Raw genomic sequence first — 15,762 nt, forward strand, 5'->3', positions numbered from 1 at the left:
CTGACTCAAATGATCAGGATGGTTTCAGACTTTTTTTTTTTAAGATGAAATTCCAGATAATAGGTTTTCCTACCCAATAGCCTCATCTTGACTGCCCCTAAAATAATCTACATGGCAGAAATGTTAATACTACAGTACTTGTTCTTGATGACACAGACCATGTCAAAAAGTATCCAAAACCAGTGAAATGTTAATTTTTATTAATGCGCCTTAAATTAGTAGTAATGTGAACATGACCAGTCGTCTAACGAGGCCCTACAAAAACAATTAACGATGACCCTCCAGTGAGTTGCACCTTCACATGACTACAATGATGCGCTCAAACCATACATAGTCCACTACTTGCAGATAAGATGGTATCCCGGTCAGATATAAAGATTCTTAGTCCCACAAGGGCTCCATTTTCAGTCAATTTACAGTAGCTGACAACAGGATAAATGAAGTTGAAATAGTCTTCAGGTTGATACTCCAGAGCACTGGCATGTGTCTCTGAGCCTTCACCAAGAGAGGAGGAACTTGGACTCGTCAACTACATGACTAATTGAGTGAAATCAAATAGTGTATGCTGCAGGATGAGTATGCAAGAGGGCTGCTCGATTAAGCGATTTTGAACAGATCTGAAATCTATTGTGTAAGTAAAATGCTGTTAATCCCAATGGATTGTTCTGTGTGTATAAGCTTAAATTGACTGGCATTTTGAGTTCAAAGAAAGAAAAATTAAGTTTAAATAAAAGACATTCAAAATACTTCATTTTTCATTATAAAGAAATCCTAATCGGAAAATCGAGTTTGAGAGAAAATAATCTGGATTTTCTTGTTAGGCAAAATCGAACAGCCCTAGTATGCAATGTATTCATTAGAACCGGGAGCAGAAACTGCTACAAAGATGTGCTTGAGCAATCTCCTTTGACTTTAGTAAATTGTTTTTAGGAAATAACTCAGTGCTAAATTATCAACAAATGGACATTGTCTGTTGACTATGAGAATAAATATGGTTACTAATTTGCATCCTTTACGAATGCTGATATGAAGAGCATGTGACATGAAACGTGCAATGTAATGGTTTTGAATGGTCGATAACAGCTTTGAGCCGTTTGACCATTTTTAATTTCAACAAAGAGACAGACTTTGCTACATAGATTTTTAGTATCAATTAATATTTAAAAGTATCACCCATTGAAATGCCTGATGCGCATATCTGCAGTTGAGGCAGCAATGACCTACAAATATAACAAATCATTCTAAATACCATGAGATGTACATGTAGACACAGACATTAAATACTGTAAAACATTGTCATTCTCCTTCAATCCAAGTGAACCAAAATGCAACAAAAGTGTAGAATCCTTCAGTTACCACTTGTCACCTGTGTTGCACTGAAGCAGCAGCTTTTTAATGGCGCATCATCTAAAATAGGGAGTCACACCAAGTTTTCCGTTGCAGCATTTGGTCAGTACTCAAGGATTCAAAACAAGTAGAGTGGATGATTCTCTGGATGAAACCCGTTGTTGTGGGTCCTCATGTTGAAACCCAAGAGAGGCAATGAACCAAGTGTGCAGTATGGGGATAGCCTGAAGGCTATAAGGGGTTGGTACAATGAGGATGGCAGAGGTGTGGGTGCTTGAAACAGTTTGACTCATTTTTAAGGTCAGCGAAATCTTTCACTCAGCCCTCCATCCCAAAGTCCTCTGTGAACTTCTTGACCTTCAGCAAATCTTCAGTGTTGACTGTTGGACGAGTGGTGGAAAGGGATCGAAGCATGTCCGCCTGCAAGTGGAAAGAAGAAAAACATGACTGTCTTGACATGACATCATCTGATTATTAGCCACTGTGATTTGTCTACACTAGAGGTGCACCGATCATTCGGCCACCGATCGCGTTGGGACGATTTCCGTGGAAAAGTACCGGTACGTGAGCAGCATGTCGACCAATACTGCCAATCACAAAAAACAATCACGCAACTCATACTTTGCAACCTGCAGCCAACGAGAGATAAGCCTGTGTGCTGTATAGCGTGACGTCAACCCTCTTTTCTTAACACCGCACGTTACAGACCAACCAAGTAACAATCACAGAGCTGCCAACGTACAGAACTTCACTTCCAGAGCTGGGCAGTCCGTCCCGGGGCCGGACCGGTCGGGCCCTCCGGATGCCCATTTGTGGGGCGGGAGGGGGTGAATGGTGACAAATTGAAAAAAATGGTTGGACTCAGCAAGGCCGGAAGGGGATTTTAACCCTTTATGGTTGTAGCAGGTACGATATCCATTGTTGTCACTGCCTTTTTGAAGCGACGCCCCCCGACTAGTTTCAAAACAGCTTGTGTCCACGAGTATATTCAAGTTGCGCGCAGCACTGACTCAAGGATGACGCTGGCACATCAAGGTAGAGTTCATGCACTTCTTCTGGTGTCTTTCCTACTTTCGGAAATACGGCGTAGCAAACCTGTATATAGTGGTTTGCTGGTATGCTTTTATTTTGAAGGCCGTGAAGTGTGCAAAATAAATAAGTAACTTGTTGACTGTGACTTCTGGCCGTCTGTTGGACCCAAATAATTATACAATACGACAAAACCAACCCCGGGGCTCGCAATGGAAGTAAGCACACGCAGTTGGGTAAGTAGTAAAGTACTAGTGGCGCATTTTGAAGCGTGTCCACAGCAGGTTCGAATAGTAAATTAGCCAGATCCTTAAAAAGCCTCTGCCGTTAGCATCTCTCGCGCGGCGTCGTCAATCACGGACACTTTTTTTCGGGGTCATGGCCGGAAGGGTACCCAGGTAAAGGGTGGAGGGTCATCAAGGTAAAAAGGGGTCAAGTGCCCAGCTCTGTTTACTTCCAAAACCATTTGTCCAAATTTCCATATTTTATATTACATTTTGTCAAGAACATTGTCGCACGTCTGGTATTGCAGCGTATTATGTAATAGGATAAGAAGAATTATGCATAGTGTTCAATTGCACAACACAATCTTTACCCCATAACCATAGATTATGGCTTCAATATTTGTCATTGTATTTATTGCAACAACCTTGTATTGGTACACACAGTTGCAGCCTGTATAAAAGTATGAGATTTCAGTTTTTTCTATTGCAAGTAAATCACATGAATCAAAATTAAAACTACTGTCTCTCAAGTGTGTACTGTCTATTAAAACTATCCATCCATCCATTATCTGTACCGCTTCTCCTCACAAGGGTCGCGGGGCGTGCTGGAGCCTATCCCAGCTGTCTTTGGGCAGTAGGCGGGGGACACCCTGAACTGGTTGCCAGCCAATCACAGGGCACACAGAGACAAACATCCGCACTCACAATCACACCTAGGGGCAATTTAGAGTATCCAATCAACTTACCATGCATGTTTTTGGAATGTGGGAGGAAACCGGAGTGCCTGGAGAAAACCCACGCAGGCACGGGGAGAACATGCAAACTCCACACAGGGAGGCCGGAGCCGGGATCGAACCCGCGACCTCTGAACTGTGAGGCGGACGTGCTAACCAGTCGACCACCGTGCCGCCCTATTAAAACTAACTAAACCTAAAGCAACACTGTGTCACGTCAGTTTTTGTTGATTATGGCGGCGCCATGTGGACAAAAGCGGTAGTGTTTTGACGCACCAGCACGTAGTGTCGTGAAATCTGGAGCTCTCGCTGGATTGCAAATTGGACTGAATTACATTTTTTTTTTCAGTGGCTGTGTGAAAGATGAATAGCGATGAGGTAATGAATCTAATTTTGTTTAAACAATACTTTTGTTTTTTTGTTTGCTTTGGGGCTTCTGCCATGACACCAGTAATAGCGCGTAGACCTTCAAATCGACTTCCGCCCCTATAGCGGAAAGGAGAATTGAATATGCCGTAAAGCAATTCAGGACATTTGTATTTTTTTTTTTGTGCCAGGGTTGATCCCATCCGCCTCAAAGTTGCTTAGTGCCAGTAAAAACGATAGACCAACCCCTGTCCTATGTAAGCTGCGTAGTGGTTGTGTGTTTTACAAACCCAATTTCAATGACGTTGGGATGCTGTGTTAAATAAAAACACTCGTCAACTACAATTATTGAATTCAAATCATGTTCACCTATATTTAATTGAAAACACTACAAAGACATTCAATGTTCAAACTGATCAACTTATTTTTAGCAAATGATCAGTGACTTTGAATTTCATGGCTGCAACACGTTCCAAAAAAGCTGACAAGTGGCAAAAAAAGACGGAGAAAGTTGAGGAATGTTAATTAAACACCTGTTTGGAAAATCCCACAGGTGAAGAGAATGGGAGCTGGTGTGTACCATGATTGGCTCTCCTTGAATTGCTCAGTCAGTAAGTAGCCAAGATGGGACGAGGTTCACCTCTTTGTGAACAACTTGAGTGAGAAAATAGTCAAACAGTTTAAAGACAATGCTCCTCAACGTACAATTGGCAGGAATTTAGGGATTTTGTCATCTATGGTCCATTCATCATCAAAATGTTCGGAGAATATGGGAAAACCAATATTCGATCCCTCAGGCAGCACTCCACAAAAACCGACATGTAAAGGATATCACATCACATGAGCTCAGGAACACGTCAGAAAGCCAAAGTCAGTAAATACAGTTGACGCTTACAGCCGGAAGTGCAACTTAAAAGTCTACCATGCAAACCAAAAGCCATAGATCAGCAACGCCCAGAAATGCCACCGGCGACGGACTGATGCAAAGTGGAAAAGCGGACAACAAAGTCCAAAGTATGGACATATTTCAACGATAAGTCAAACGAGTTGGTCGTCTGTAGCCTGTCGCCCAGGTGCTGCTGGAAGACGGCAGAAAGCAAAAAGCTAGAGGACCGTAAGTTCATCTAACTAACTGTTAACTAATATGACCAGGTTATACTGAAGTCGCTGTTTTGTGCAACATTATTAACTCGCATCGTTAAAGTTTCATGTCTCGAAGCAGCGGGTTCCAGTCAAAATGAGTGTTGTGTTTCAGCTTTATGCATTCTGGGGAAAATGTTAGCTATTTCACTCCAGTCAAATTGTGTTTTTTGCTTGCAGCTAACATAACTTCCATTGCTTTATGTAGCCACAAATGGTAACACGCTGTATCTAAAACACTGCTGCAAAGCTCTCGGTCTCACCGTCTCTGAACCCGGGCACACCACGGCATGCACATCGTATTTAGGATGATGTGCTGCTCCCGCTGCTTAAAAAAAAAAACAAACCTAGAGGAAACACTGACCCTAGCCTTTTCAAAATCATTGTGATAATATTTCAGTATGCGCTCTGCTTTATCTGTCTATTTTTAAGGTTAAAGCAAACTTACAAACTTACTTACACAGTTAAAAAAAAAAAAAAAAAGGGGGGGAATGCACACCAGAAAGAGCATCTCAACTAGGGATGGACCGATTATCGGCCGGTCCGATTATCGGGGCCGATAATTGGCATTTTGGCGATTATCGGCATCGGCCTTTTTTTTTATTTTAACGCCGATAAATTGCTTTATTCGTGCTTGCTGCAGCGTGCTTCTCTCTCTCTTTGTTTGCTGCACGACTGGCCCTACCTGCACAGGCAGATTGGCCTGCTCAAAGCACCATCTGATTGGTTCCTTGTGCAGTGCTTAACAGCCAATCAGCATAAAGCTGCGTGTGTGCTCCCTGCTCGCTCACTCTCTGTGTCTCCTGGACGAACCAGGCATGTGCCGGAAGTCGGCAACTTAGTAGTTCAAGATAATGCAATAGACTTCGCTAGTGTTGTTCCGATACTGGTATCGGGAAGTAACCTGATACCACATTAAAACACTGGTATCGGTATCTGCGAGTACTTACAAATAACGTGCCGATGCCATTTCCCGATGCTGTACTAGAAAAGAACGTTGAATGTGGAGCGCTTTGTGTCTTGCTCCCTGCTGCTTTTTCATGTGTGTGTGTGGGGGGGGGAAACATATAATGTCGGCGATATGTAACTACTTCAACATAGAAACTCCAGCAAGAGCGAATGTTGCAAGAGGCGGAACCAAAGTGGCCAGGTTCAATACGTTACACCTGATGCAACATTTGAGAACGAAACATGTGAACGAGCACCAAGAGTTTGCGGCGGCGGCCGCGAGCATTAACAAGGGGAATTGACCGCAACAACAAACCCTGCTCAATTTACATTGAATGCAGCGTCTTGAATCTTGCTCATTCACGACACTGGTGTATGGTGACTGTTCAGTATTAGCCGTCGCTATTGGCCCAGAGCGGACGCTCTTAACTAATGGCGGGGTTGCTTTTTCATGTTGAGAGAAAAAAAAACTGAGGTACAGGAGAAATAATGCCGGAGGCGATATGGAATTACTGTACTTGAACATAGAAACTCCAGCGAGTACAAAAAAGTTGCAAGAGGTGGAACTAAAGTGGCCAGGTTCAATACGTCAAATCTGATAAAACATCTGAGGTCGAAACATGTGAACAAGCACCGAGAGCTTGAGGCGGCAGCGAGCATGAACAAGGGGAATGGACCGCAACAAACCCTGCTCAATTTTGGATTTTTCTACTGCTTGTTTTTGGCTTTGAAAGTGGATTTGGGAGCGGAAGTTGTTGCTATTATAAGTTGTTGTTATTATAAAACAAACTTTTATAATAATGTCCTATAGCTTTTGTAATTAATACGACACAATCTCTCTCAAAGATACCTCGTGTATATTATTTCTTATTTTTTCCTGTTTCACAAAGGTTTTTAAGTCTGACCAAGCCATGATAGCAATGGTTTTACCTCCAAGTGAGTATGCACTTCTTTAGAATTACAAGAAAAAAATGGTCATATATATCCTTTTTTTTTTTTCTTCCAAAAGTCGGCCGATACCGCACAGCTGGGTATTGGAATTTGTATCGGGGCCAATAAATGGCATTGGAACAACACTAGACTTTGCCGAAATTTTAGTAAATGTCAGTCTACTATAACTCACTTGTAACATTACTATGAGCCATTCCATGTCATATAAACACAAGGGGCAATTCTGCTCGCCACAGTAAGCTGCCTTGCGGCTCAAGCTAACCACTCCCCCAATGTCACAACAGTTAATTTGCTTTGTGAACGACATGGCTCCTGAGAGAAGTAAAGTTGCTTATAATATAGGGAAATGGTGATAAAAGACGTGACTGAGTGCCAGTGTGTGCGTGTCTGTGTGAAAGCCACGTCATGAAAAGCTCAACTCAACTTTATTTATAGAACACTTTAAAACAACCACCGCTCCAAGTGCTGTACATGGTGCAAAAATTGACGGCAAAGTACTGCATGTGAAAGTCCGGTCTTGGAACCATGCTTATTTTTTCTGGCTAGTAGCTGCGGTGAGGATTCACTTTTATGTGTTTGAATTTTAAAACAAAGATGTGTGAAAGAAAAACATTTCAGTTATAGTGGCTTTTTAGAAAACTATTTATTGTAAGGAGATGTTTGTTTTCATCGAACTATAAGACATGCAGCTGAGCCTGGGAGCTCCCTGCACTTTTTTTGTGAGACTTAAAACAAAGTTGTCTATTTTTTAAGATCTAGACAAGCTTTAACATCTTGTAAATCACTAAAGTTGCTTAATAAACATGGGCTTAAAGGCATTTAAACTAAGTCAAGTGTTGGAGTTTTTATTTTTCATAAATTTGACACCATTTTACCCCTTTTTTCTACAAATAAATATCAGCTTCAAATGTCGGTTATCGGCCGCCTTGATTACTAATAATCTGTATCGGCCCTGAAAAAAGCATTATCAGTCTATCCCTAATCTCAACTCACACAAAGTGTCCTTAAAATGATTGTCCAGGACATGGGGCCCATTGCATTTATGGAGGGAGCTCATCAGTGGACTTTTTATTTAAACGGAAAGTCAACGCAAACATTTTTTTTTTTTCAAGAATATGTTCTATGCAAGGCCACTAGTTGAAACAGGGCATTCTGATCAATATTGCGTTTGTGGAATAGGTGTTAATCCAACCAAAAACAACCAATCACGACTCAGAAAACAGGTCAGCTGTGATTGGTCGTTGTGAGCAGTTGTGATGTCATTTTCAGTCGACAGAAGACAAAATGGCCGCCCCCAGAGATGGCTAACAACGAGTGAATTTTGCTGCTTAATTTATATTCCACAAACGCAAAATTCATCAGAATGCCTTGTTTCAACTTGTGGGCCTGCTGGGCAAATTCTTGAAAAAATATGTTTGGGTTGACTTCCACTTTAAGAGTTACAATATTTATTTTTTAGTTGCTTAACATGAGCTCACACATTGTTTCACGATAATACATAGACAGAGAAATACCTTCATTCATGTTCACACGTCATGATGCTTGCCTAAAAGAGATGTGAGTGTTAGTTCAAGTTCAAAAGTTTTTTTTTTTTTTTTACTTTAATCAAGAATTTAAAAAAAAAAAGTGTTCAAAAGCGGTTTTGTAAATTAATTGTCAAAAATGTCTGGATTAGTAAAAAAAAAAAGGTTAATCGACAAATCGGGAAAAATAGTCGATAGATTAATCGGGAAAAAAGTAATCATTTGGGACATCCCTAAATATGCATGATGTGGCCATGAGCCCATCAAACAAACAGAAGCTTTCACACAGACGAAAAATCAATTTCTGTGTTAAAGCAAAAGTGAGCAGCCCACTGGCAAGACCTCAAAACACAGTATATACGTAACACATATGCTGTGTTTTACAACAACTATTAACCATATTTACAATTTCATATGTACTGTGTACTCCAAGTACCAATGGATGAAATAGTGCTGGTTGTGGGACTAAATATTCTGCGGGGGTGGGGGCGGGGGTATCCGCTGGCTTGGTCCATTTACTTGAATGACAGCGTGCTCTCATGCACTCAGCCACCTCTTCAAGTTTGTTGTTGTCACCCTCAAGCGTCCGTAGCCCTTCAACGGCCGCCCCAAGCCACTTCCTGCCCAGGTGTGGGTCACGTCAGGCCAGGTGACCGCTGACGCTCCGGGCTGCGGCTTTGGATGCTGGAGGGTGACTATGATGATTTTTTTACCACGAGCCTCATTATTCCATCCATTGGTACATATCGTCACTGTCATGTGTAAAACACTTCTCTCCATATTTTTCTTATTTTTACATGAGGTGTTTCCGCGTTACGCATTAATGTGAAAATTAAAAAAAGTTTCTAAAATAGGAGATACGTTTCTTTTCACAGGACAGCAACAATATGAAATTGTAAATATGGTAAGTATTCTTGGAAAACACAAAATGTGTAATGTATACTGTATTTCTATGACTTGCATGCGGGCAGCTCTGTTGCTTAAAATGGGCAGGTGCAGCGGGGTTCCTTGCCGCATCGCTTAAGAAACAGGTACTGTACATCTGTTGGCCAATCAGAAAACAGTGGCGTCGCGGCCCTACTCGGCCTGCCTTTTGGAACCATCTCGGAGGAGGTTCTGAAAAGTGGTTCCATTGTATCAGCACTGCCCCGTAATCGAAAAGTGACCACTTGTGGCCATGCAAGGTGTGGAACAATGGAAAAACGGCTTAAAGTGGAAGTCAACTCTAACATATTATTTCCAATAATATCTTCTATGCGCCTACACTAATCTAAACACGGCATTCAGATTAATTTTGCATTTGTGGAGTATGAGCTAAGCAGCAAAATCTACCTGTTTTTAGCCATCTCAGGGGGCAGCAATTTTGTCATGTGTCAACTGAAAATTGACGTCACAGTTGCTCCGGTAACAAACAATTGTGGCTCGCCTGTTTTCTGAAGCTGAGCAATGCGACAGGCCTTGCATTTTTGGAGAAAAAAAAATAAATAAGGAACCAAAATTACAAAAATGTGAGCAGATCACACTAACCAGCGCTGAACTGACTTAAAACAAAAAAATCATCGTGTCTTGAATGCTAGGCACTAAACTAGCTTGCGCCGCAGCAGCACGGACTTTATTTCTACTATAAGTAACTCCGTACAAAGCAGCAGCAATGAGCTGCGTGCTGCGGATCCTCTCCTCTGTGGTGATAAATAAACGACCCCACTAACAAGTAGCGTTTTCACCGAGGAGGCAAACAAGGAGTCGCTAAGCGTACCAATTGCTAAAGTGAAATGCAGAGTCGGGATAGACCCCAAATAGGTGTTTAGGTATACAGTCGACTTTTCACAGACGTCTGGCGAGAACCGCGTTAGGGCGGAGAGCCAGCAGCAACAAACAGTAAATGTGTATTACAATCAATACGTATCGAGACAAAAACTATAACTAAAAAAGTAAAACTACTTTAGCAATTTAGCAGACGTTCTAACTAGTGTTGTTCCGATACTGATACTGGTATTTGCAAGTATCCCGACCAGTATTTAAGCGCCGATGCTGGTTATTGATACTGGTATCATTCTTTGAATGCAGCGTGCATATTTGAGAGCCGCACACTGGAGGGAAACAGAAGAGCCTTATCCAAATGCACATGCATGTTAATATCAAGCCCATGTCGCAATCTCACCAGCACGAAGAGCTATGGAAATAGGGTGTTTATTCAACACACATATTCTGTGTGTGTATATGTTACAACAAAGGGCTGTGCAATTAATCAAAATTCAATTACATTTGTGATTATTACACTCCACGATTACAAAATTGGCATAATCGTAAAAAAACGATTAGGATTACTGATTTTGAGTTGTTTTTAGGCATGCGCTCACAAGTTACTGCGGCGCGCTGCCCTCTCCAAGCTAGCTAGCTAGCCAGCCATCCAGCCTGTACCCCGCACCCAGCAAGTCACACTGCACACGCTCCTACTCAACATTTTAACAGAGTAACAGACCTAAAAATGGCACATGAACCGCCACAGGAACGACTTGTAAACAAGCAAGAAATCGCTTGTTTGCTTACATTTCTTACATTCACTTTCACTTACTTTCATTGCTTACATGGGTTCGCCGTGGAAGACGGTGAGCAAAGACGTATAAAGTGCAAGTTGTCTCTGCACCCACCGGCAACGCGACGAATCTATTCAACCATCGTTTGGTTTACGATGATGTTATGATACACCAAAGCAAGAAAACACCGTGTCAGATTTGGCGTCATGCGCAACGTTGAAACGCTGTACGCAGAAACCCCCATCCATCAACATCAGAGAGACACAAAAAGATAACAGAATCTATTCCCAGGACAAGCCTTCCAAATGTTTAGGGCACAGACTCCACTTCGCAATCTGCACGAGGGATTTATTTTAAATAACATATCTTATGCAAATATACACTACTTTAAAAGCACAAAAATAGAAACCATGCTAAACATTATTATTGTGACTTAAGTTACATTTCTTGTGCAGTCTATAATATGAAGTCAACATTTTTGTGTTTATTTTTGTTTCAAATTGCTTCAAATGCAATTTGCAAATATATTATTGCTCATTATATTGTAATACAGTTTATATGAGCCATTCTACCGAAATGGTTGAAATTGCTGTCCCACAATGAAAATCAAATTTTAAAAAACAATGACGTGTTCAGACCTTGCATATTTAGTAATATCTTGAATGAATTCTCCAGCACAGAGCAAAGGAACGTCAGAAGAGCATGGAGGAAAAGACAAGACCACCGGATGTCTCTCAAAAAACAGAGAGAGAGGGAACATACATACAGGGAAATAAATGTATGTTACAAAAATGTTTGTCATTCCAATTAAATTTTCATCTGGAAGGTGAAACCACAGCTTTTCAATGATGAAGAGCCCTGTGATGGACAGGTGACCGGTCCAGCGTCTACCCTGCTTTTGCCCTAAGTCAGCTGCGATCAACTCCAAACCCCCGCAACGCTGAGTACAACACAAAGCAGTAGAAAATGGAAAAAATAATGTTTCATTAGTAATAATACATGTTAAAAGTTAAAATATAGCAAAACTAGTTAAGTGATTACAATGCTACCCTCAAACAAAGTATTACTGCAACAGCAGCGAAAATAAGGTCACTACTGAAATGTTGCAGTCACTACCGAAAAAACAGATGTTTTAACAAAAATAAAAAGTATTGAATTATCAACCAACAATTTTTGATAGTGATTGTTTAAGTTAAGCAGAGGGCAACTTTTTGGCAACTTTTCCAAAAACGCCTAAAAAAGGTGCACCCAAAGTAAATTTGTAGCGGTTCTTGAACCATTTGGAGTATGAGCATAGTTTTGTCTCTTTTTGAAGATAACATTTTGATTTTTTTCTCCCAAACAGTCAAAATCTGTGTAAGTGCTCCTGTCACTGAACTATGGATATTTGAAAACAGAAAAAAAAGACGAATCTTATGTTCGTCTAATTTCTTTTCACAAAATCTGCCTTGAAAATGAATTTAGAATGTTGAGTAGGACTTGAAAACACTACAGGATAAAAGCTTGAGGTCTCCCCAAGTTCCAGTTCAAATTTGACAATAATCCGACAAAAAATGAGCATTTTACACATGTTTTCCTAAGGAAAGGTACAGGCGAACCCCAAATGTTCCATTTGGGTGACCTGTGCACCCATTTGGGTGAATACTTGTGGAAAAAAGGCTGCTATGATTTTTTTTTATGCTACTATGGCGTAGTTCTTTTTTTGCTGTTGTTTTGCCATGTTTACACGCTAACAAAAACCAGCAAAGGAGGCTTTGCGATAGCAGAGTCTTGTTACGCACAGGGCGCAGGAGAATGAAGCACGAAAAGGAGGCGTTTACGCAACGAGGTTCTTTTATTCAAAGAGACACACCCCATATCGTTTTTTGAAGAATTTTATTGGCTATCCAATGCGTCAGTCACCAGTCAGTTCCGCTGCGATTAGCCAAAGCTACGTAAGGATATGTAATGGGAGTGACTTTTTTACGCACGGCCGTTCATTGGCTTCTGTAGGTCTCTTGGAAGGGAAAACCCTTGCAGATTGGCTAAAGTGAGGTGTCAATCAAAGGCCAAGGATTACATCTTTCATTTGATATGTGTAAGTGGCTAATGAGCTCATGCTAAGTGAAGCTACGATCACAAATGCATCAAAAATAGTGATATTTGATGGAAATTGGTAACGTTTGCAGCTGCAGATAACGTGGCTATATGGATATAAAGCTTGGCATGGACTCACTATTTTACCGGAATACTTTGACTGGACCCTTGTCGACGCAATGGGACCATGTTTGATGGAGTTGGACATTTTTGTGAACATTTATGACGATGTTATGGTGAGTCGCCATTTTGTTCTTTGATCTACGATTGTCTAACATAGATGCTCACTCAGTCTGCAGATATGATTGCATTGTGAAATGTTGGGTACCATTCAAATCTCCAGAAACTCAGCTTTTAAAAGATGTATAACATGTACTCAGCTGACAACATGCATCAGCGATTTTGTTTTGACAGATGATGGAGGGCCCCTCGGTGGGCCGTCCTCACGTTATGGGGTTAAGGGTATGTTTGTTTTAATTAATGATGACTTTTGAAGTCAATTTGATCAACTTTCTACATTCTACAATGAACAATAGCATATAAATTTTGATTTATTTCGGAAAAAGTCATTAAATTCTGTTAAAAATTCATTTTGATTGGTTTTGATGTCAAAACCATATATATTAATTGATAAAGATACTCTGTAAGAGGGGGGAATGGAAAACAATAGGAATCGGCTAGTAGAATTATTTTTATTCTTCTGTAATTGTGTGTTTCGGTAGTGACACATTTTATGGACAAGCAAGATATTAGGGAAAAGCTAGAAAATACAATTTGAAAATTGACTGCACTTTTTTGTGCCCCTTAGATATGGTGCAACATGAATATAATAAAAGTTTTTCTGACATAAAATACAAATTTCACACATTTTCCAACTCTGAATTTGAACCAATTCAGTAGAATGGCCCATATATGGCCTACTGTAACTGACAACATTTAAATTAGTTTGACCCAATCGGCATATTAAATTTATAATTTATCAGAAGCAAATTACTTAAATACTACTTTAAAAACAAAACAAAAAAGGCTCCAGACAAAGGTCTAAATGTATAGATGAAGAGCATATCTGTTATTCTGTCAAAATTGGCATTTTACTCCAACCAGTTCACTACTTTGGCAATTTATAAGTGCATGGCAAGTTAACTCCAATGCGCTGTTTGTTTATACAAAGAAACCATACTTATAATTTATAAATTTGCACTTTTTAATTAAAAAAAAAAAAAATAAATAAATATTGTTAGGTCCAAAACTAACTTAAATTATTATAGTGTTTCAAAGAATGTTGTTTTAATATTTTTTACATGTTTAAACCTGTTCTTGTTTTGTAGCAAAAAATAATCGTTTGAATAATCGTGATTTCAATTATTACCAAAATAATCGTGGTAATATTTTTTTCATAATCGAGCAGCCCTATTACAACAGATACTTCACAAGTTTTTTTTTCTAATTATCTATATATTTTTTATTGTATATATATACATATACATATATATATATACATATACATATATATATATACATATATATATATATATATATATATATATACACATATATATATATATATATATATATATATATATATATATATATATATATATATATATATATATATATATATATATATACATATATATATATTTTTTTAATGTTTTGCTTTGAATGTTTTAAAGCACTTTGAGTTGCATTTTTATGTATGAAAAGTGCTATATAAATAAAATGTGATTGATTGATTGATTGAAGTGATGATTTAAATATGAATAATTTTACATTCAAGTGAGTATGCAATTCTTTAGAATGACAAGAAAAATAGTGCTTATATTTTGATTTTTTATCAAATGGCAATGCATCGGTGCAGTATCGGCATCGGCCAGTATCGGCATCGGCCAATACTGCACAGCCAGGTATCGGGTCCCAAAAAGTGGAATCGGAACAACACTAGCTCTAACACCGGAGCAGGCTAACGGCTGACGTTAGCCATGACGAAGAGCTCGATGTCAAACAAATATTTAATATTTACAAAATCATCAATGTTTTTTGCATCAGAGAGTACTGAGTTTTGAGATCTACACAATAATGGGGCTCAGAATTATATATTTTAATCTTTTTAGCTTTGCTATGGGACAATGTTTATTTGTGAAATAGATTTGATTACCATATTTTTCGGACTATAAGTCGCTCCAGAGTATAAGTCGCACCAGCCACAAAATTCATAATAAAGAAGAAAAAAACATATAAGTTGCACTGGAGTATGGGTCGCATTTTGGGAGGACATTTATTTGATAAAATCCAATACCAAGAACAGACATGTCATTTAAAATTTAAATAACGGACAATTTAAAATAAAAAATAGAATAGAGGCAACAACAGGCTGAACCGTATGCTTACGTTATATTACACAACGTCCCCCCCGGAAGCCAAGTTGCCTTCGTCACGTAATAATAAAATTGTGTGACCGCCGATGCGTAATCCCAATCAGAAGTGCATAATGAGCAGCAGAGCGGAGGCCCGCCAGAGTATAAGGAACCATTTCGAAAGAAGAGGGCAGGTTTAAATCTCAGAAATGTGAATAAATTGGTTTACCTCAGCGAGTGAGGATAAGTAGAGAACAGGGCTGTCTTGTTTTGTGTTCATAAAGTCAGTTTAAAGGAGGAACACACGACATGCTGATACCAACGATAGCATAGCACAGCGTTATGAACCAATCACATTCGCGTGCACTTCAGGGACCACTCGGAAAAGATAAACTCTAAGAATATTACAAGGGCCACATATTAACGTGTACATTACAAACACACACACACTTTCTTTGCACACATTTGAAATATTTATGTCACTGTTCTAAGGCCCTTTTGGGTTTTTGTTTTTGTAGTGAATACAAATACTG

The 15,762-nt window shown here is 39.5% G+C and overlaps 1 protein-coding gene across 1 annotated transcript in view; it reads right to left on the reverse strand.

Annotated features, from left to right (window-relative positions):
- Positions 1 to 1,060: 1,060 nt before the first annotated feature.
- vps4a (vacuolar protein sorting 4 homolog A) overlaps positions 1,061 to 15,762 on the reverse strand; it is an 86,991-nt gene continuing 72,289 nt past the window's right edge. Inside the window, exon 11 of the mRNA XM_086027433.1 lies at positions 1,061 to 1,767. Coding sequence (XP_085883559.1) covers positions 1,666 to 1,767 — 102 coding nt within the window. The 3' untranslated portion in view covers positions 1,061 to 1,665. The remainder of the gene's footprint in view (positions 1,768 to 15,762) is intronic.

Source organism: Filicampus tigris, chromosome 4 (genome assembly GCF_054856515.1).
Source record: "Filicampus tigris isolate MCC_2025a chromosome 4, RoL_Ftig_1.0, whole genome shotgun sequence".
In the NCBI taxonomy this organism is placed as follows: domain Eukaryota; kingdom Metazoa; phylum Chordata; class Actinopteri; order Syngnathiformes; family Syngnathidae; genus Filicampus; species Filicampus tigris.